At 36.2% G+C, this 22,607-nt stretch overlaps 1 protein-coding gene across 1 annotated transcript in view; it reads left to right on the forward strand.

Moving 5' to 3' along the window:
- USH2A (usherin) overlaps nt 1-22,607 on the forward strand; it is an 800,680-nt gene that overhangs the window by 173,149 nt on the left and 604,924 nt on the right. Inside the window, exons 13-14 of the mRNA XM_003814150.6 lie at nt 3,119-3,760; nt 18,173-18,356. Coding sequence (XP_003814198.3) covers nt 3,119-3,760; nt 18,173-18,356 — 826 coding nt within the window. The remainder of the gene's footprint in view (nt 1-3,118; nt 3,761-18,172; nt 18,357-22,607) is intronic.

Raw genomic sequence — 22,607 nt, forward strand, 5'->3', positions numbered from 1 at the left:
ATAATTTTAATTTTGTAATTCAGCACCAAGTTGATTATAATAAACAGCTACCTTCGGTGTTATTTATCATTTTTTTATACAAGACGTGCTTTTTTGTTTGTTACTCCCACAGGTATTTTTCAGAAATTAGATTTGATTATAGCAATTTATTACATCCAACATTTTTGAGGGGAACCACCGCCACATAAGGACAAAATTTATCAAGTGCCCAAAATGCACTATGTACATAATGCACTTTGAAATTTTGATATATGAGAATATTATGAGAGGAAAGTTTCCTGATGAAATGAGCCCTGTATTGTAACTGAATATGTCTTGGTTCATATAGGAAGTTTAAAAAAGACCTTTGCCTTTCTATTGTCATTCAAGACACCAAGTCATCCGGTTTTTCTAACACTGACCTGAACCTTACAATAATAAAAATATGCCTGGCAGTGATTACACACACTCCTCTCTCTCTCTCTCTCTCACACACACACACGAATGCTTACATGTACACATGCATATGTACATATCATTCTGAATACTATTTTCATTTCTGTGATATACCTCTAAATCTAATTATTTATCTTTTATTTATGTAAGTGTACATCATGCTAGACAATTCAGCTAGACAAGCGTTTCAATTTAATAAAGAGAATGTAGGTGTGTTTAGTGGCATTACATGAGATTTCTCTGGTTTAAAGAAACATTACATGAAAATCTGTACCATAATTTACCTTTATGCATCTCAAGCATACAGAAACTAATTTTTTAGAAAGAAAGAATAACGTGTAAAGAGAAGTACATATTTGTATGTGCTATCCATGATGCTGAAGGAATTCTAAGACCCTGAATTCAATTTGTATGGCATCCTTTGTTCTTTAATGTGAGATATATTTTAAACTCAAGATGTGAAAACAAAAGTTAAAGCAAGACCTTTAAAGACAGTGAAATAATTACTTCTTTGTATCAATGGAATCTTTCTTGTGATGGTTAGATTCCAGGGCTTGAGGAAGGGAAAAATCAAAATTAATTTAGAATGTGTAATGCCATCCCTACTATTTGCCTGTTTTGTTGATTGATCCAGATGGTTTTCTGCAGGAAACATAAATATATATTTTGTGAAGACTAAATTACTTCAGTATTATAAATAATTATTATTTCTAGTGTTATTTCTGCAAATGTAGTACTTTTTATAAAAACAAAAACTTGATATGCATATATATTTATTTTCCTAATGGGATTAGCAAGTAACTTTATTCAATTTCACCTTGTTAATATGAAAAAAAAGAAGCCCAGAAAATACAAGTGTATGTTGTATATGCTTCAGAAAGCAAACTGTTAGAGTTAACAAAACTGTTAATCTTACTAATGATTCTATCACCAGTAAAATACATTAGCACCAATAATTTTATTAAAGTAGGTCATTCATCTAGAATAAAAAGGGAGAAGAATGTGAATTAAATGCCAAGTGTGCTAACTCGCCTGTACTTGTTAACACCGAATGTGATGCCCTGTAGGCCTTCCCGAGTATCGTTAGGAATAGATTACCTGTCAGGAATATGTATGGCATATTCAAATAAGCACTGCGCATATTTTTAAAACTGATATGATATGAATCCATGTAGACCAATTTTAATAGTTCAAAATGAGTCATAATTCTTGTTAACAATACAGTTATTTTTAAAATTTGAAGCAATAGTGGTCCTTTTTTATTTTCCTTATTGAAATTAAATGATATGCCTTAGGTGAGTCATTCATCACTGTTAAAGAACTTGCCTTCCATTGGAGTTCTTGAATTTTTATCCATATATATACATATATATTATGTATTTCCTTCCAGTTTAGGAAATGCTTTTCTACATATGAGTTCCTGAGTGTGTTTTTGACTCTTATTTTAAGATTAATTTTTAAATTGCAATTATAGCTTGAAATAAATGTTTCAGTTGATTCAACCCATGCAGTGAGTTATTTAAATTCATGGATATTTGGAAACTATCTAAAGGAAGTATTTTGCATCTAAACATTTACTATTCTAATTTTTTTATTTCTTTGCCTTGTAATACCCTTTTTTCTTTTAGAATAACCTTACTTGTCAGAGATTTAAGTTTAGGTGATAAAACATTTTTCTTCATTCGTAAAATGTATATGTGTACTCCTTTAAATAGAAGTAATATAAAAAACAGAATTTACTTAGTGTTTAAAGAAGTATGTTCTGAGTCACACAAGATGACAAGCAATGTGATTGCTTTATGAGCCAAGGAGAGCATAATTTATATTAATTGAAAATGATAAAATAGAGGAGCATACAAAAGGATTAAACCAAAAATTGCCCTGGATAAGTTTTATTTATATTAATTACTTAAATGTGTGGATTCAGAAATAAGTGTATATGCTGTTTTCACAAAAATAGTTATCAGCTGACATTTTTTTCTTTTTCCCAGCTTCACGAAGCTATAATTAAATAAAAATTGTATATATTTATGGCAGACAACATGATGTTTTGATATATGTACACATTATAAAATGATTAATTCCAGCTAATTAATGTATCCATCACCTCATGTACTTATCATGTTTTTGGGGTGAGAACATTTAAGATCTAATCTCTTAGCAATTTTCAAGTATACAATACATTATTATTAAGTATAGTCACCATGCTGTACAATAGAGCTCCAGAACTTATTCATTCTGTCTAGCTGAAACTTTGTACTCAGCTTCACCTTTTATTAAACATCTTTAGAGATTTCTTATCTTTAGAGAAACAACTAATTTGTTATATGTAATTCTACTATAATTTTAAATGAGCACATTTGTTAAAATAGTTTTTAAGATTTGTTAAAGAGAAAAAGAGCTCCAGCATATGTAACAGAAACAACATTTGCATTAAGCATTTTTCTTTGCATTAAGTAATAATTAAAAATTTATGAAGTTCATCGCAAACAGTTGTATATTAAAACTAAATTAAATATTGTCATTGAATTTTGAGAGTAAGATTGGCCCCCTATGGCATTGCTTGTGAGAAAACACTCAATATTTTGTGTTCGTATCATCTGCAGTAGCATTGTTTGTGTCTCATCTATCTTGAATGAAATCATTTTCCCATCCTCACCTTTTAAATATATTTTATCTTTAGGGCTTAGGTGTGATCGTTGCAATTTTGGATTTAAATTTCTCCGAAGCTTTAATGATGTTGGATGTGAGCCCTGCCAGTGTAACCTCCATGGCTCAGTGAACAAATTCTGCAATCCTCACTCTGGGCAGTGTGAGTGCAAAAAAGAAGCCAAAGGACTTCAGTGTGACACCTGCAGAGAAAACTTTTATGGGTTAGATGTCACGAGTTGTAAGGCCTGTGACTGTGACACAGCTGGATCCCTCCCTGGGACTGTCTGTAATGCTAAGACAGGGCAGTGCATCTGTAAGCCCAATGTTGAAGGGAGACAGTGCAATAAATGTTTGGAGGGAAACTTCTACCTACAGCAAAATAATTCCTTCCTCTGTCTGCCTTGCAACTGTGATAAGACTGGGACAATAAATGGCTCTCTGCTGTGTGACAAATCAACAGGACAATGTCCTTGCAAATTAGGGGTAACAGGTCTTCGCTGTAATCAGTGTGAGCCTCACAGGTACAATTTGACCATTGACAATTTTCAACACTGCCAGATGTGTGAGTGTGATTCCCTGGGGACATTACCTGGGACCATTTGTGACCCAATCAGTGGCCAGTGCCTATGTGTGCCTAATCGTCAAGGAAGAAGGTGTAATCAGTGTCAACCAGGTAAGAAAGAAATGTATTACATTTTCAGTGCACAATGACATTCCTTTTGTTAACTTAGGTAACTTCTCCCTGTTTCTGGTTTGTGGCTTCTACAAATTTTATTTCCAAAATCATTACTGTATTTATATCATTATCCAACACAGATATAACTGTTTAACTTATTCACAATTATCTGCATATATATGTTACTATTTTGGGAGGATACTTTATATAAAACTCAGCCGATCAGATTTATTTCATAATTGAGACTCAATTTCTACACTTGAAGTAAATCTCCTTTTTAACAGTTTTTTAAAAATCAGATCAACAAGAGTCAATTTTATTTTCCAGAGAAAGGAAAATTTGAGTTGAATATCCATACAATGCCAAATATTCAAATGATGAACTAAATCTCCAAATAAAGCTGGCTAAATGTTTTTACCGAAGAGGCTATATGTTCTAGTTTTATATAGAAATACCTAGAATTGTTTCTACATGCCATCAAATTAATAAAATAGGCTACTGTTTAAATATACAAACTTATCTTTCCATCTCTTTCCCAATTGGGAGAAGGATAGACCCCATCTATGGCTCTCCTTGCATTTAAGATTTTAACTAAAATACTATACCTTCTTTACAATAAATTCATTATGATATCATGATAAATATAAGTACTTATCCGTTGTTTAACAGCTGTGCTAATTGTTGTCCTGTCAGCCAATATTAGCTCTGAGTTATATGGGTCTATAAAAATGAGCATGATACCAACTCAAAAGTGTGATTTGCTTGCCAGAGAAGGAGTAGAACAAAAGTTCTGTTAACATAGCAAAGAATCCAGCCTAGGATAATTGGGCCATGCTTTTCCTTTGGCATTGGTCAGTGTGTAAGATCAAAGAGACAAGAAGGAATTGATGAAGAGTTCATTCTTTTTGCGATGTAAGCATTAGAAAACAACTTGAACTGGTTTAAACATAAATGGAGACTATATTATAACTAGATATTCCATAAAAACCTAAGGAGAAGGACCACTGCAGTCAGGACTCAGGAATTAGAATGCTTCCACTGAAACATATTCATTCGTCTCTCTCTCTCTCTCTCTCTCTCTCTCTCAGAAGGGGACTTTACCTCTCTCTTTCTCTACATGGGTATATGGCCACCCTATGTCCCCTGAAATTGTTTATAATTCTACCACCAGCCACAACAGAGAGATTTATTAGCTACCTCTTAGTTATAATTTCTAGAGGAAAATTCGAATTGACTCAGTTTTGTTTGTTTGGTTACCTCTGAGCCAATTCACTGTGGCCAGGGATGTCACGTACTTATAAAATGAGTATAGCTTTTAGGGACCATTTCATCAGGTAGAAGCAAGGTGGTAAGTATCCCAGAAGACAGGAAGATTATGGAGACCTGGGCAGACAGCCTAAATGACAGATACAGCACATTCACTCTTTTTACCTTCAGGTTAATCCTTCCAAATTTGCAATCAATTAACTTTTTGATATCCTAAGATGATGTTTTTTTCTCTTTTAGTGTTTATCAATATCTCTAATTTTGGCAACAAAGTCCTCTGTCTCCTACACAGTCAAATAACCATGATTTATACATCCTTCTTTCTAAGTAAACCAAAACAAGCTAATAGATCAAATGTTATATCCTTTTGAGTAATTATCAATTGTTAAAATTTACTGTTCCAGTCTAACTTTAATTGTATGTATAATACAAGTCACACATTTTAAACAGTTTTTCTGATTTTGGAAAAACTCTGAAATCATAGTTACAAACATTTGTTCCCTTTGGTCCTTCCAATGAAAGACCCAATCCATCATCTCAATACTTTGTACACCTACCAGATATCTAAATGATGAACTAAAATTGTTAGAAAACCTATGTTTTTCCGGTTGTTTTGTATATCATTGCAGAAATAGCCACGGATAATTTAATCTACACCATGCATAAGACTGTCTCATTTGTGCCCTTCCTAGGATGAGGAAATACTGACTTCATTGCTCTTTCCTTTATCTTTGTGGCTCTCATTGTGGTGATCTCTTTGTTCCCAACTCTAAGCCCTTTTCTCCCACCCAAATCTATGGCTCTTTCCTGTCTACCCTATATAGTATTGGCAGAATAATTTCCGTAAAGCACTTAATTCATTATGTCATTCTCCTGTAGGGTTACCAGAAATGGGTTTTATTTTGCTTATCATTTGAGTCCAATCTGGGCAAACCTTTATGAGTTTTTATCTTCCGGTCGCAGTCTAGACACCTAGCTTTGCTTCCTGATATTCCCTTTCTCCCATCTTCTTCAGTCACTGCAGCCACTTCACTGGAGCTACACATGTCACATGCAGAGCCGATTTCAATCTACCTGATGCTTTGGTTCATTCTCCTTTCCCGACATGGAATGCAGTATAATCCTCTTTTTCAATGTTAGTTGGCATCCTCTGACTAGTTTTACTACTCAACATACTGCCTAAAATTCTCCATCACTCAGTGAACAACAAAGTTGACATGAAGCATCAGTGTTTTAAGAGGTGGTTTAACTCAAACCTATAGAAAACTTGAAAATAATGTGTTTTTGAAAATGTGCTCAAGCTTCTATTGTCTTCATGTTCAATTTATTATATGACCTTGAAGAGAGGTTTATGTTCAAGAAATAATAATACAGATCTCATTGTAATTACCCTATAATTATGCTTCTTTTTTCTGAAGACCATATGGACCTATAAATGAAGTCAATGAGTTAAGAGTAGGGAGCATTAAACATGGTGAAAATATTTTTATTTACTGAAAAAATTCAACAGCGTATTGTAAAATATTTAGTAGAAAATGTACCAGACTGAGAAAACATATTTGGAGCTCCATTTCTTCAGCTTACTGACTCTCTAAAGGCATTCCCCTGTCCTTCTCAACAGGGAACTTCCATATTTTCTTCCAACTGTCCATTTCTAGCCAGGGGTAAGCAGATTTATCTTTAAGCTGTTACCTGAGTGGAGCCTGTATCAGTTCTACTCATATCCTATTGATCAGAGCTGCTTTGTATATCCATACCTCACTGCAAAAGAGGCTGGCAAATAGATGCTCTATCTGAATATCAAGATATCTATTTAAAACTTGGGGCCTCTGTTATTATAAGGAGTAAGAAAGAAATTGATCCTTGAAGACAGCCTTGGCTATACTAGGAATGTCCTACACCTAAAAAATTAGCTGGCAGAACATTAGTTAACTTCCAAATACATGCTTTTAATGACCATGAGTTTTGTACTTTTTTTGATAGGTCCCATTATTATCATTTTTAAAAAAAATCAGCCAAAGTTAATGAAGGCCTCTTGAGTCCTGAGGAAATATATGCACAAAATCCCTACTTGGGATCTTCGACTGTTTCTTACATGCTTTGCCTTATAGACTCACTGCTATTCTAGTCACTCTTCCTTCCAAGGATATGCTACAGTTTATAGTGGCCCTGCTGAGTTATTGACCCAGGATATTAACCCGGTTATGAAAAGCTAGAATGATCAAGCTACAGATTTGGATTATTATATTTTGTTGAACAGTGCAGTTATTTTCATATAGATAAACATTTCTCTTACTGAGAAATCATTTTCTTCTGGGTACTGTTGAGTTCTTAATTTAATCAGAGAACATTTTATGTGTAGTAGCAAACGGTACTTTCAGTGAGCTTAAATTTTGATGGGGAAACTGACAGAATAATTTACAAATAAATATATGATATAAATTTAAATAGTGATGATTTTTGGATCTGTGGCTCTACTCAATTATGTTTCTTTCTTGCTAAGAGTTTAAGATATTATCGAGGTTACCAAATAGACTATTTATTTAGCACTTTTATATCAGTGTTTAGTTTCCAGAAAGGTGAACTGAGTAGCCATGTTTATATTGTACAAGTGAAGTCACATTGATATTTTATTGCAATGGAAACAGTAAGTGGTTTAAAAGGAGGAATGGTGAAGTGAAAGAAATTATCAACCTGTTTCTTTTTATATTATTATCTAAAATTAGTCATTTTTCTGTTTTTCTCTTTTGCATTTTTTCTTATTTAAGATCATAAGTGCCTGTTTTAAAAAGCAGCCCAATTAGATGACCTTGTTAAAACTCCTGATTATTTCTCAGTATCGTCAATTAAATAAACCCCTTATTGTGTGCCCACAATGTACAAGGAATTATATATACATATATATATATATATATATATATTTTTTTTTTTTTTTTCTTTTGAGATGGAGTCTCACTCTGTCGCCCAGCCTAGAGGGCTAGAGTGCAGTGGCGCAGTCTCGGCTCACTGCCAGCTCTGCCTCCCAGGTTCATGTCATTCTCCTGCCTCAGCCTCCCGAGCAGCTGGGACTACAGGCCTGGCTAATTTTTTGTATTTTTTTTTTTTTAAAGCAGAGACGAGGTTTCACCGTGTTAGCCAGGATGGTCTCGATCTCCTGACCTCGTGATCCACCTGCCTAGGCCTCCCAAAGTGAGGAATTATATTATTATTGTAGTTATGCAAGTTGAATAAGGTAATCCTTGCCCTCAAGATATTGAAATTTTAACAAGGGAAATAAGACATTTGCACAAGTAAATAAAATACGATAATACTTTAAATGTGATCATTGTTTTTCAGTATTAGTGTTGATGCCCATTCTATATCTTCCTCTAAAGAAAAGAAGACAATTTGCAATAAACCTTGGGAAAGGAGTTTTGTTACGTCTGTACTTAGGCAAATCGTGACTAAGAAGTTATTCTCCTAATGGCCGCACATGGTGGCTCATGCCTGTAACCCCAGCACTGAGAGGCTGAGGTGGATGGATCACCTGAGGTCAAGAGTTTGAGACCAGCCTGAGCAACATGGTGAAACTCCGTCTCTACTAAAAATACAAAATTAGCTGGGCATGGTGGCACATGCCTGTAATCCCAGCTACTTGGGAGACAGGCAGGAGAATCGCTTGAACCTGGGAGGCAGAGATTGCAGTGAGCAGAGATGGTGCCATTGCACTCCTGCCTGGGCAACAAGAGCCAAACTCTGTCTCAAAAAAAAAAAAAAAGACAAATGTATACCAGATAAAGTCCTCCAAAAAAAGAGCCAGGAAAAGAGAAAGGAGACCAGGAGGGGGTTGCATGAAGAAAATTTAGTATTATTATCCAGTATTGCCATTGTTTAACATAATTTGAGTTTTAATCAAAATTTACATTTGCATAATTTAAAAAACCAAATAAAATGTAAAGAGCCCTGCCTTATCATTTTCCTAGGAATTTCCGTGCTTAGAGAAAACACCTTCAACTCCTTTAGATGTTTATTCTGGGCTTTCATGTCTGTAATTCTGGGTTTTATATATATTTCACCTTGATTTTTAAAATATAGATATTATCTATTGTCTTTCTCCTATAGAAGATGAATGTTTAGCTCCTTTCACCTCCTGCTTAGCAATCCCTTTATTTGGTTAAATCAGTATTCAGAGATTTCTTTATTATGACTATATAAATGTACTGTACAGCTATGCCATATAATATGATTTGACTATATTTTCTTTGCTCAAAAAATTTGTCTTCCTTAGTTTTTCAGGACTCTCTTTGGCATTTCTAGGAAACGAAACTCTCCAAGGGAACTCTGTTCAAGAAATTCATCAGGTTTTGTTTTTTCCCACTAGATATATGAGTGGGAAGTTCAGGCTGGTTGATCTTCAGTTCTGTTGCACAGCTATATCCAAGGGCTAACATTTGCTACTATACTAGGGATTTCCTTCCCCTGTCTCCTATGTTGGATCCTCCATTTCCTGAATCCTACACGTTCTCTCTTCTTGGTTTATTTGTGTATTTGGTAGAGCACATGTTCTAGTAGCTTCTGAAAAAGAATACAAGGAGGGAAGTAATTTGAGGAGAAAATTTTGAATATCTGAAGTGTCTTTATTGTCTACAAGTGTCTAAACATAAAGAACGATTTGAAATTTTACTATTATATGAAAACTTTTCATTAAAAAAATTTAAATGGTTGTACCATTAGCTGTTAGCAATGTCAATCAGATTCTTTCTTCTTTTCTACTTCTTTTTTTTTTTTTTTTTAACGACCTGGAAGTTTTTACCATCTCTATATCCCTGGGCACTCAGTGGACCCTTTTGCCTATCAATGATGGCTCTTATGTTCTGAGAAAATCTGCAAACACATTCATAGCAACATCTAGACTCATGTTCGACCAAACAATTGGACACCAAGCCTAGCCAAGTTGATGCATAAAATCAACAATCACAAGCAACCTTTCACATAATGCCTGTTTATGTACTTGTTGAGTCCAGACTTTCTTTAGTTTAACTTCTAAAGGAAAAGCTTACTGCATCTTCCCGAAGTGTAAGAGGGACAACTTCCTGGTTGGGGAAGGTATTTAGCACACCTTATATCTGACTTCGGAAATCTCTGGGGCTTTCAATTCCAAACCTTTCTGTCTAGAGTTACACAACTTGAATAAATTAGCTTATTGTCGAGCTCTCCACTGCAAGAGCTTAGCTTTTTCTTATAGGTATCTATAATTGATTGTCATTTTTCTCCTTCTCTTTTCTTTTTTTGTTTATTTCATCTCTGGGCATTTCAGGAGGGAAACATTATTCAATCTACCATGTTTTACTGACAATGTTCCCCTAGTGTTTTTGAGGTTTTAATCTTTTCAGACCAAATCTTTGCAGACATCCTTGAGCCCTCTCTTTTCCCCACAACCTTTGTCTCATCTAATAAAACCAATTCTGCTGATTTTACCTTCAAGTATATCCAGAATTTGACCACTTCTTGCCACCCTTACTTACACCAGCCAGGTCCAAGCCACCTTCCTCTGTTCCTGGACTATTCAAGTAGCCTCCTACTCCCCTTTATCTTTCTTCCATCACTTCTCAACAGACAGCCAAAGTGATGCTGTTCAAACTTGAGTAACATCCCATCACTCCACCTTCCATTTGCTTTTCACCATAGCTAATAAGAAACAAAGTTGATATTCTTTAATAATCCTCGTGGTCTATAATGTCCATGAACTCTCTGACCTCATTTCCACAAGTCTTCAGATCATTTCTTCCTCTCCAGCCAACAAGCCTCATTGCTGTCCTTCACAACTGTTCAATGCTCTATCTCAGGCAGGTATAAGAGTACCTCCATAGCAGTGCTCCCTATATATTTTCTGAATTAATGGATAATTATATTTCAAAAATACCTCAGTGGCATTCTCCTGTTTTTAGGTGTGAGCCTAGCAAAGGTCTATGGTGTTTTTTTCACAACACTTACGAAAAGTGTTGTGTTCAACCTTGCAAATGAGGAAAAATAACAGTGACTTAAGTATCTAATATATTTTTTAACAAAACAAGATATAGTCTGCACATATTCATAGCCCATGAAAAGAGCAATGTGTGCTTTGGGGTGGACATTTTTTTATTTTTTATTTTTATTTTGTTTTGCTTCAGAAATTCCACTTTAATGTTTATTTTTTTTTCCTGGTTTTATGGTCTCTTACAGTAAAACTTGCATTGAAAAGATAAACCCTTATCCTGAAGTATCTTTATCATAAACAGATGTTTTGCAGTAGCCAGCCCTGCAATGTGCACAGTAAAATGTGCTGCTACAATCTGAAGCTTTCATTTACTTATTTAAACATGTCTGAGAGACCTAGATCATATACCACAGGGGCAGACAGCACGCTGGTGTGTGAGCAGTGGGGCATGGAGGGAGAAGGATGGGGTAGGAAGGGATGAGTAGCAAACTTAAGGACTTCTGCCTCCCTTTCATCTGTGATTGCAAATACTGCTGACCCATAGTAGATGACTGCACATAGATTCTTGTCCCACTTTCCTAAAAAACATTATTAAGGAACGTGCATGTAATGAAACCTCATGTATTATTAACCTAACCTTACTACGAATGTACAAGGAATAGGTTTAATTCAAGTAAAATTTATAGGCAATTTGTTAAAGCAGCAGTGCACATTAGAAGGTACATTAGAGCCACATTGGTTTTAATATGCCATTCAATAACTTGAACAGAGGTTAAAAATGCTGCTTAACCTCCATTAAGTATTTTCAAAATGCTTTAATTTAAAATTATTTGGAGTGTGTGTACATATATGAATGTACACATATCCACACTAATAAATATAACACTAAATATGTTTTCCCAGTTCCCTTTTTCAGTGCTGGATGACCTTATAATGTTCAGCAGTAGGCACTTAATCAGAGGCCAGGCCGAGGAAGGCAGGGAAGGATGTCAACGCATCCCGAGCCAGTGACCCACCCTTGTCCTTGAGAACTAGAGGCAGAGAGTGCATATTGAAGACTCTGTAGCTTTGGAATAAAACAAAGGCTAATTTATAACGAAAAGAGCTTCCTATGACATGTTTTGTACTAATAGGGCAATGCCTCCTGCTTCCCCCTAGTATTTACTTTTGGTTTTCTTTTACAATTCATAAAACAAAGTATCTTGTTTCATTAAGTAGCACATCATATTTATTAAGTAATGAGCTCATAAACTAGAATTGTGTACGAGACCCTGCCAATGGAATTGGAATCAGATGCTGATGTTCCATTAAAAATCAGTGCGTCAAAGTTGATATCCAATTATGCCACATTTCCTAGTGTTTGGTGAGACAACTTTCTAGGTTAACATGTTTTTCACAGAGAGACCTGAATCTGAAAGTAAGAACCTCTTCCTTGATAAATCATCAGGAAGGAATCTTGTCACAGGAAATATAGACCACAATCTTAGGTACATCTGGAAAACAAAAGAAAGTAAAAGACACTGATAAGAAAAATTTCTCTGTCATAGAAAACTTGCTAATTGACAATTACAAAGATGATAATAGATAATATTTACTGAGAGTCCACTGTGTGCCAGGCTCTGTGATAAGGTTTTGCCTGCAAACTTCCATTTAATATGCACAATATTTCTATGATGGAGGTGCTGGGATTATTCTCATTTTAATCTAATTGGGGGAATGAAATATAATTAAGTAGAAGAGCCATTTATAAGTCCAGGTCCATCTGACTCCAGAATGTATACTCTGAAAGAGTGGAACTTTTTCTTTTTCTTTCTTTTTTTTTTTTTTTTTTTTAAGATGGAGTCTTGCTCTGTCGCCCAGGCTGGAGTGCAGTGGCACGATCTCGGCTCACTGCAAGCTAAGAGTGGAACTTTTTCTAAATAACTAACTCAATATTTATCTTCCACATTCATACAACAAATATTTGAGGGTGAGTTAGATAAATACTGTTTCTTTCACCCACCTTCAAGCATACCTCAACTCATGATTCTGGCTTACTGCTTCACATTCTGGGATACCTCATTTGTTGTTCAAAACCCAAGTAGTAGGCATAAAATGAAAATTAACAGAGTCCTGGGAAACCACAGAGTTCAAATAATGATGAGGTAAATTGAAGGGGTCTAGAAATGGAATTATCTCCGATAACTTAGTTGGAGAAATTCTGGAGATGGTTGGAATGGCACAGGAGACAGGCTTTAGAGCATACATTTGATAAACACTGAATGGGAACAGAGAATATAAGTTTTGCTGTGGATTTTGAATATGCATACACATACATATATTAATTATAATCTCCAAGATGTAATCAGAGTTGTCATTATTTGGGTTATTTGTTGTTATTGGATTTGATTCTTAGAGAATATGTTAATGAGGGCCTTTCATGGGTATTCACATAAATAGAAAAATTGGATTATTTATGAAACAGAAAATTCCAAAAATGTTTTCCCTTACATGAGCATATTATTATGTCCTTTGTTTAAGAGCTAAGATATAGTTTTAGGGTGACATTTTCTTTCTGCAGCTCTGTTCCATCTGTTGCTGTGACGAGCACTATATTTCAAATTTATTGTGTCTGATTCATATACACACCTCTCTAGACTCCCTGATGGACAGGCCACTCTGACCAACCACTCTCATGACTCACAGATTTATGTTTACCATTTTCCTTTTCAGTGTTAAAGGGATCATCTCATATTTTAGAGGGTAGCAGATATTTATCCATCTATCCACCCATTAATCCATTCAGCTATCTATCCATTTCATTCATATATCTGTTTTTCAATAAACATCTATTGAGTAAATTACCAGAGACTATGTTGGTGTTAAGGTATACAATCACAAATATACTAAGACATTGTGATTTAGTAGGGGAAACTGACTCACATGTAAATGTATCACAATGTGATAAGAGCCATATTAGAAATATACAATATAAAGAAGTAGTAAAGTGAAGGAAATGATTAATTCTTAAAGGATGAGGGGTCTTAGGAACTTAGAGAAAATGATTTCTGAACTGACTTTTAAAAGGAAATAGGAATCAGCAAGCTGCTCAAGAAGGGAGTAGCAGCCCAGAAAAAAAAAATAACAGCAGAACATTTAAAGCATATCTAATTTAATTGAAAAACACTTAAACATTGTTTTAAAAAAGAGAAATTATACCTTGGGATGAATAATATTAATATTTATGTATTCACTTGATCAAGTCTAGAAGTAATTTTAGCATGATTTTATATAAAACTACCAAATGGAGGAAAATTATTATTGTTTTAATTTGAAAACTACCATCATCAACTATACTGAAATATACTTTACAAACAATACAACAATATTGAAAATATTGATTCGTAAAGCCATTACCAAGATAGTCTTTTGTTGCATGGATATAGGTGAGCCACCCATCCCTCCCCAGGCTCTTGTGTAACTATTATGTCCATTTTCTGCCTTAAGGTGAGAGTAGTTTCTTCTAAATGTCTTACAATTAGTGCTTAGCCCCAGCATTGCCCTCGTTTCTTGAATAAAGCCTAGAGGTTACACTTCTTTTCTTTCTCCCTCTCAAGACCTTGGCAAAGCCTAGTTGTTCATGGTCCTCAGGAGGGACATTGCTGGGAAATGGGCTCTTCTTTTATGCCCAGGACAAGTACTGTGCTATGCAAATAGCCACTGCAGGAGATAATACCAGCTGCCTTGCTAATAACTTTGAACTCTGTAGATTCTTCTCCTAGGCAAAGCCACACTATTTTACGATATGGGCGACTCTTTGCTTTAGCTGGATGATACATTTTTTTCCACTTGAGATTTGTCATGTCTAAAACCAAGGGTCAGCTAAATAATATGGGAAAATAATAAACTAGCGAGCTGATTTGGACCATGTATGTGTGAACTCTCAGCACTACATAATGCAAGGTAATGATGTTGTCCTAATGACCATGCTTAAGAATGTGGTACAAAATCATTCATGGAATGAAATCTCAATACGATCAGTTACAATGCTACAGATATAAAGATTTGGAACATGAAGAAGAGCTAACAAAGGGGTATCAGAAATGCATTACATTAAAGTAAATTGAGGTCAGTTATAATTAAGCCACATTCAGGAGTTGATGTTTAAGTGGAAGGGAAGGGAAAAGATTGTTTTCTATAGTTGGAAGTCATAAAAGGAGGTAATGGTCTAGAATTAGGCACATTCAGGTAAGGCAAGAGGTAATCTTTAAGCAGGAAGTTACCTGAGTCATCCTAATTAGAACTGCTTAAAAATAGGACAGCTAAAATACTGGTGGGATTAACCTTTATAATCAGGCTCCTGAGAGGAGGAGGCGAATTAACCCCAAGGCAAATTCCCATGCAGTCTTTTCCTGGAAGCCCTACCTTCACTTTCAGTCTCCCTAGGTGCTTTAGCATCTTTTTAGTTCTTCTCTGCTTATACTTCTGATTTTTCTGTGACATTCTTTATTCCCCAAAACTTGGACTACCCAACTTCTGCACCAAAATGCTATCCCCTACTTGTACTTACAGGTTTATCTAATACATCATTTCTTCTAAAAATCGCCCTTAATTTTTCCAAATTCTCTGTGGCTTGGAGCTATTGCAATAAGTCTAAATTAATTCTACTTGTAAGTATCTGTGCTAATGGGTAATTTATCCAAATTGGAGAGCTGTTAGCACATTCATGATGCCATCATCTTGGATGTAAGGGCCTAGATACCTTCACAGGAACAAAAATACAAAGAATCACAACCACAGTGGCCTTGAATTTAAATGGAAGCCTTCTGAATTTGACTTTGATCATGTGATGAATCAGGTACAAGAATATATACTAATTGTCATGGCCATGCTCTTTTTCTGGAAATGTATATATAAGGGAAATTGCTGTCAGGTGATACAAATAAACAAATAGCGTAACCCGGCTGTAAATTATGATAAAAATGATAGTATTAGTTGATTTCCTCCAACTGAATGGCACATATTTTGAGCTCTTTCTTTTCCTCTCATTGAGCACAATGTTTTCTATTTTGCTGCCCTTGAAACTTTGTAAGACAGAATGTACAGGATCTAGGGGAAGGAAAAAAACCCAATTGTTGGTAACTATAAGAAAATGGCTTGTTTTCAACAAGAGCCTGGAATGAGTTTTAGAGTATCCTAATTACTTTTTGCTGTTCCCTATATAATAGATAAGAGAATAGATTCACTTTGTGCTCATGCTCTCCTTCTTTCAATATCATTGCTATTTTATGAACTTTAAATTAGTGTCATGACAATTGTACAATTCATTTTTATTTGCTGTAACTGTATTCATTAGAATCCTTCTGTGATCCCTCTACCCCGTTGTTTCAGTAAAATTCTTTGCAGCATTTTGCACGTGCTTGTGTGTGTACCCACAGGTCCATGCATGTGTGTATATGTATATGTACACATACATGAACACACACATCACACAACGCTAAGAACCATTTCTCCCTCATATGCCTGCTCCACATTCAACTGCCTGATAACTTTCCAATTCTATAACAGTTAACTTCCATCTCCTGGGTCTGAAGAGATTTTAAGTAATTTGAATAAACTTTTGAATCATATTTGTATCTTTCCTTTTTCCATAAGAAAAAAAAATATGAGTTTTAGAGGTAAGCTAAAATCTCTAAATTCTGCAGGCTTTTTTTGTGTGTGTACTACTTGCAGGGCTCACAGCCTGTTTAATAATTGAACTCATTTTTATTTGTTCATCGAATGTGTTTGGAATGCCTACTATGTGCCAAGCAGTGTACTGGCTGCTAGGGAGACAATGATGAATGAAGCAGATGGGTTTTCTGCCCTTATGGAAGTTAGATTTTGGTGGAAATGAGATTGATTATAATTTTTATGAACACTTAGGAAACAAACAGGATGCTATGCATTTGTAACAGGTATACCTAGCCTGGCCTAGGGAAAGTTGCCTGAGGAAGTCACGAGACCTGACTTACATGAGTGAACTGAGCAACAGAGATAGGTCAAAATCATCCCAGCAGACAGAACGGCCCATGAAAAGGCCTTTAGGTCTCAAGAAGAGGAACAAATATGACCGCAATGGACTGAGCGGGGGGATGAGCCATGAGCTAAAGCTAGAGACGTAGCTGGGACCTGACTGTAGGATTGAAAGCTGGGTGAGAGATTTGGATTTATTTCCTAAAGGGAATAGGAAGTCATCAGGTAGTTTCAAATAGAGAAGTGAAATGTCCAAACTGCACTTTGGAAAAAGACTGCTACGAAGAATAGATTGGAACAGGACAAGAGGGATGCAATTAGAAGAGACGGCCTCTGGGACTGGGTGGTCTGGGTGTAAACCTGGGTTTTGCTATCCATTAACTCTACCATTTTAGGAAAGTGTGTTAACCTTCTCAATCTTCTGTTTTCTAATTGACAAAATAGATGTAATAATAATTCATGCATTGTTTGCATTTCTATGACAACTAAATGAGATACTCAAGATAAAGCCCCTACAGTAGCATCTAGTTTGAAGTATTAGTTATGAAAAAAGTGGTTGGTGACTTTATCTGGGAGGTGGTAGCGGGGATGAAGAGTGGAAGGTTTAAAATTGTTAGGAGGCAACATCCATAGGACTTGGTAATTAGCAAAATATAGGGGGTCAGAGAAGTGGAGGATGCAAGCTTTTGTTTTAGTAAAATACAGAATTAGTTTAATTTGAATTTCAGATAACTTTTTTTAGTCTGAGCAAATGCTGCATGGGCTGCACCTTTGCTAAAAAATTTCATTATTTGTTAGAAATTCAAATGTAACTGGCTTCCTATATTTTATAAGTCTGCCCTACCAAAGGTACCTCAGTGTTCTAGGCAAAGCAACTGAATGACTGGTAATATCTGTTGGAATGGAGCTGATTAGAGGAGGTCAAGTTTTTTGTAGAAATATTGAAATATTGCGTGGTAGAGTTTAAATACATTGAATTGTAGGACCTGGGAGGCACCCAAGTCCAATGGAGATAATTTACTCAGTTTTTCTTTGGTCATAGTTGACACACTTAAGAACAGATATAACCACATTTGTATTGGGAATTAGTGCCTTGGTAGAGTATTCTGTTTTTCTGTGTAATCAATTATTATGCTTTAAATAAAAGAGTGGATAAAAAGTATATATAAAACTTTTAATTTCTTTATTTCTAGGTTTTTATATTTCTCCAGGCAATGCCACTGGCTGCCTGCCATGCTCATGCCATACAACTGGTGCAGTTAATCACACCTGTAATAGCCTGACTGGTCAGTGTGTTTGCCAAGATGCTTCCATTGCTGGGCAACGTTGTGACCAATGCAGAGACCATTACTTTGGATTTGATCCTCAGACTGGAAGGTACATCTTTATAAGCTTTAATAATTTAACTCTTTCTTTAGCAACAGTTAACTTTTTTTGGCAGTTGCAAAGCAATAACTTCTGTAAAAAGTATTTTTTTTTTTTGCCTGGCTTGGTGGCTCACACCTGTAATCCCAGCACTTTGGGAGGCCAAGGCAAGCGGATCATCAGGTCAAGAGGTCGATATTATCCTGGCCAACACAGTGAAACCCCGTCTTTACTAAAACTACAAAAATTAGCTGGGCAAGGTGGCATGCACCTGTAGTCCCAACTACTCAGAAGTCTGAGGCAGAAGAATCGCTTGAACCGGGAGGGGTAGGTTGCAGTGAGCCGAGATTGCGCCACTGTACTCCAGCCTGGGAGACAGGGCAAGACTCTGTCTCAAAAAAAAAAAAGTGTTTTTTTGTTATTGATATGTTTTTTGTTCCGTGACATCTGCATTTACTTAATATATGCTAATCTTTGAATATTTCCTAGAGTGGGTTACTATATATTGATAGATGTGGCCCATCCTAGCATCTGGGAATGTTGAATGAGATAAAATATATTTTCCCTCAAAAAGCTGAGAGTCTGGATGTGGAGAAAGACAGGAAAAGACATATCTGAAGAAGAAAATACACATACTTTCTCTCTCTCTCTCTCTGTCTCTCTGTATGTGTATATATATTATATATATAATATATATGTATGTGGGATATATGTATGTGCTTTGTTCTTCGTTGCCCTTGAATTTATTGCATATTTATTAGTTCATTGCATCTATTTATATTTTCCTTGCCTTTCTAATTTAGCTTTAAAGACTGGCAGATGAGAAACATAGCTTTGTATTCTGTGATATGATTTTTTTCAGTATGTAAAGTATATTATGAAAGTAAATCACTTTTCAAAGTTACACTCTTTTTAATATTCTACTTCATATTCTCTGGGTATCTGTGGCCGTTTGCCTTCACTCATTTGTGTTTATTGCTGTATTTTTGAAGATGTGCTATAATGCCACTTCTGTGTGTGTGTGTGTGTGTGTGTGAGAGAGAGAGAGAGAGAGAGAGAGAGATTATGAGCTTGTCTAAAGTTCAGGCTAAATCTATAAATTCTTTGAAGCTCCTATCCCTGAGAAGCTAGTAGTGTGTGCTGAACTCAGAAAGCATGTAATAAAACCAGTCAAATCTGTTTCTCAATATGTGTATATTTATAAATATAATTGCTAATTATTTCAGGGTTTGTGATTATCTGGGCTCTTTTAAACTCATTGCCCCCCTGCTGCCTGCCTTTTGGCTGTTCCACTCCTCATTAACACCTCCATTAGAGGGTGGACAGGTGACAGGGTAATTACTGAAAAAGAACTTAAACTAGTTCATTTTGACTTTCTTTTAAAATTTGATGTGATTTTTAAAAACTACAAAAATCATTTAAAATTTTATTAAAATAATTTTTGTTTTCTTGACATACACACATGCATATATTTTAATCTGTGACGCTCTACTTCTATCACCGTAGAAATGTTACCTTGATGGTCTGAGACCATTGTGACTCTTTTCTACAAATGTTATTATAAATCACCTAAATGAGTATAGAAAGCACATGGTACAGTAAATAGTAAATAAAAAGCACTGTCAGGATTTTGATAGTAAAATAGGAGCCAGTTACTGCACATACTAGCTCCTAGGTGTAATTTTTTTGAAATAATATTCTACAGATTCCCCAGTTGGAACTCTTGGGCTGGTTTGTTTCACTCCTGGCCACCTCTGTCTTTTTCATAGTTCTGATCACATTTACCAGGAGAAAAATATCTTCCCCAATCCACTGTCCTCCTTGCAACACTCATTCCCATCAGTGCCATTTTGTGACATTCAATTATCCATTTTTGTTCTACTCCTCCCCTTTGTTAGTCTTCCCAGGGTTATCAGCAAAACACCTGCTCAGTGACCTAGGGATGTCTGATTGTCTCAGCTTTTTCACTTAACTTTTTTTCTTTAAGTGAGATCTGATTCCCTTCATTACACTGCTTCCTCTACCCTTCAATGTTCTTAAATTCGTGGCTGAGCCTTTTACCCCATTCTGTTCCTCTCCCATTATCTACCCATCTCACTCTCACTCCCCACCTTACTTTAGTCCAGGAACAAGAACTGCTTAAAAAGTACTGTTCCATGACCTGTCACTCTGCAGTAGGCCTGACTAGCACTGGAGCTAGATTCCCTGGGTTAGAAGGTAGATTTAAATGTTTACATAAATTGATAAGGAATAGGAAGGACCAAAGAAGTGGGTATAAGCTAAATTTTTAGAAGATACTGAAGTTACAATAAAGAAAGAATTCAGTCTAGGCACTGTGGCTAACTCCTGTAATCCCAGCACTTTGGGAGGCTAAAGTGACCAGATCCCTTGAGTCCGGGAGTTTAAGACCAGCCTGGGCAACATGGCAAAACCCCATCTCTGTAAAAAATAAAAAGTTAGCCAGGTGTAGTGGCTCTTGCCTGTAGTCCCAGCTACTTGGGAGGCTGATGTGGGAGGACTGCTTGAGACTGGAAGGTCGAGGCTGCAGTGAGTCAAGATTGTTCCACTGCACTCCAGCCCGGGCAACAGAGCGAGACCCTGTCTCAGAAAAAAAAAAAAAAAAAAGCAAAAAAGAGAGAGAGAAAGCAGACTTCAGACTCACAAAAAGAATGAGGGGCAGGTTGGAGTCTAGAAAATAGAGCTAAAGTATGAGAAGCTGAGTAGATTTCTAAAAATATGAATGATTCAGATTAAGTGTGGGGTTTTTTTTTTTGGACAGAGTCTCACACTCTGTCGCCTAGGCTGGAGTGCAGTGGCATGACCTCGGCTCACTTCAACCTCTGCCTCCCAGGCTCAAAAGATTCTCCTGCCTCAGCCTCCTGAGTAGCTGGGATTACAGGTGCATGCCACCATGCCTGTATAATTTTTTTGTATTTTTAGTGGAGACAGGGTTTCACCATGTTGGTCAGGCTGGTCTTAGACTCCTGAACTCGTGATCCGCCCACCTCGGCCTCCCATAGTGCTGGGATTACAGGCTTGAGCCGAGTGTGTGTTTTAAACAAAAAGATCCACAAGTTTTATATAAATGAGTTTGGATATCTTTACATATTAGTTGGCTCCTGTTATATTGATGGGGGTGGTGAGATTACCTTTTTAAAATTACAAATTGTCCTTGGAAATGGTCGCACTTTTCTTCCATCCCTGTATTAGTCCGTTTTCATGCTGCTGATAAAGACATACCTGAGACTGGGCAATTTACAAAAGAAAGAAGTTTACTGGACTTACAATTCCACATGGTTTGGGAGACCTCACAATTGCGGTGGAAGGTGAAAGACACGTCTCACATGGCAGCAGAGAGAAGAAAGCTTGTGCAGGGAAACTCCCCTTTTTAAAACCATCAGATATCGTGAGACTTATTTACTCTCATGAGAACAGCAGGGGAAAGACCCTGCCCCATAATTCAATCACCTCTCACAGTGTTACTCCCACAACACATGGGAATTGTGGGAGTTACAATTCAAGATGAGATTTGGGTGGGGACACAGCCAAACCATATCAATCCCCTTTGTTCTTATCTTTCCAGTTCCAGGTTTTCCTTTTCAGAGGGATTCTATTTTTCCCCCTTTTCTAACTCCTGCCATTATTTTAAACTACTTTGACATGTACTGATGCAGTTCTTTGGCCTCTTCATTCATTTCCCACTCCAGCAACCCATTTCCATGGCTACACCCTGGATTTTGTGATCACTTATAATTTCTCTATTTCTCAAATCTTCCTAATCCCATGAATGCTATTCTATGGATATATCACATCTTTCCAATTCCAATTCACCCTGGAAGCCTCACATAACCTGCTCCTTAACTTCTCTTAATCTTTATCCCATTATCCCTCCTTAGTCCTCTTTTGATCAACCCCATCCCTAACTTCACTGTCTTCTACTTCTAGCCTGAGGCAAAACCTTTTTAATTATGACCCTTTTGAGTACCTGATTGTGGGCTCCCTTCTGCTGTACTGTGGGGTCAGCTCCAGAGACGATCACCCTACACCTGCCCTGATCTGTGAGGACGTGGGGAAAGATCATGTGCCTATGCCGATCTGAAGCACTACCATGTATGTACTTCTTATCAATTTACTTTCTTTCCCCCTTTAAACTCCTACCAGTCTCCTCAGTTTTAATTCCATGCTCTTGCCCTTGCAGATAATCTGGCCCTCTGCTCATAGACAAAATAAAGCCAGATATATGTATCTCCAGATTATCTTTTC

Source organism: Pan paniscus, chromosome 1, assembly GCF_029289425.2.
Source record: "Pan paniscus chromosome 1, NHGRI_mPanPan1-v2.0_pri, whole genome shotgun sequence".
Classification (NCBI taxonomy): Eukaryota; Metazoa; Chordata; class Mammalia; order Primates; family Hominidae; genus Pan; species Pan paniscus.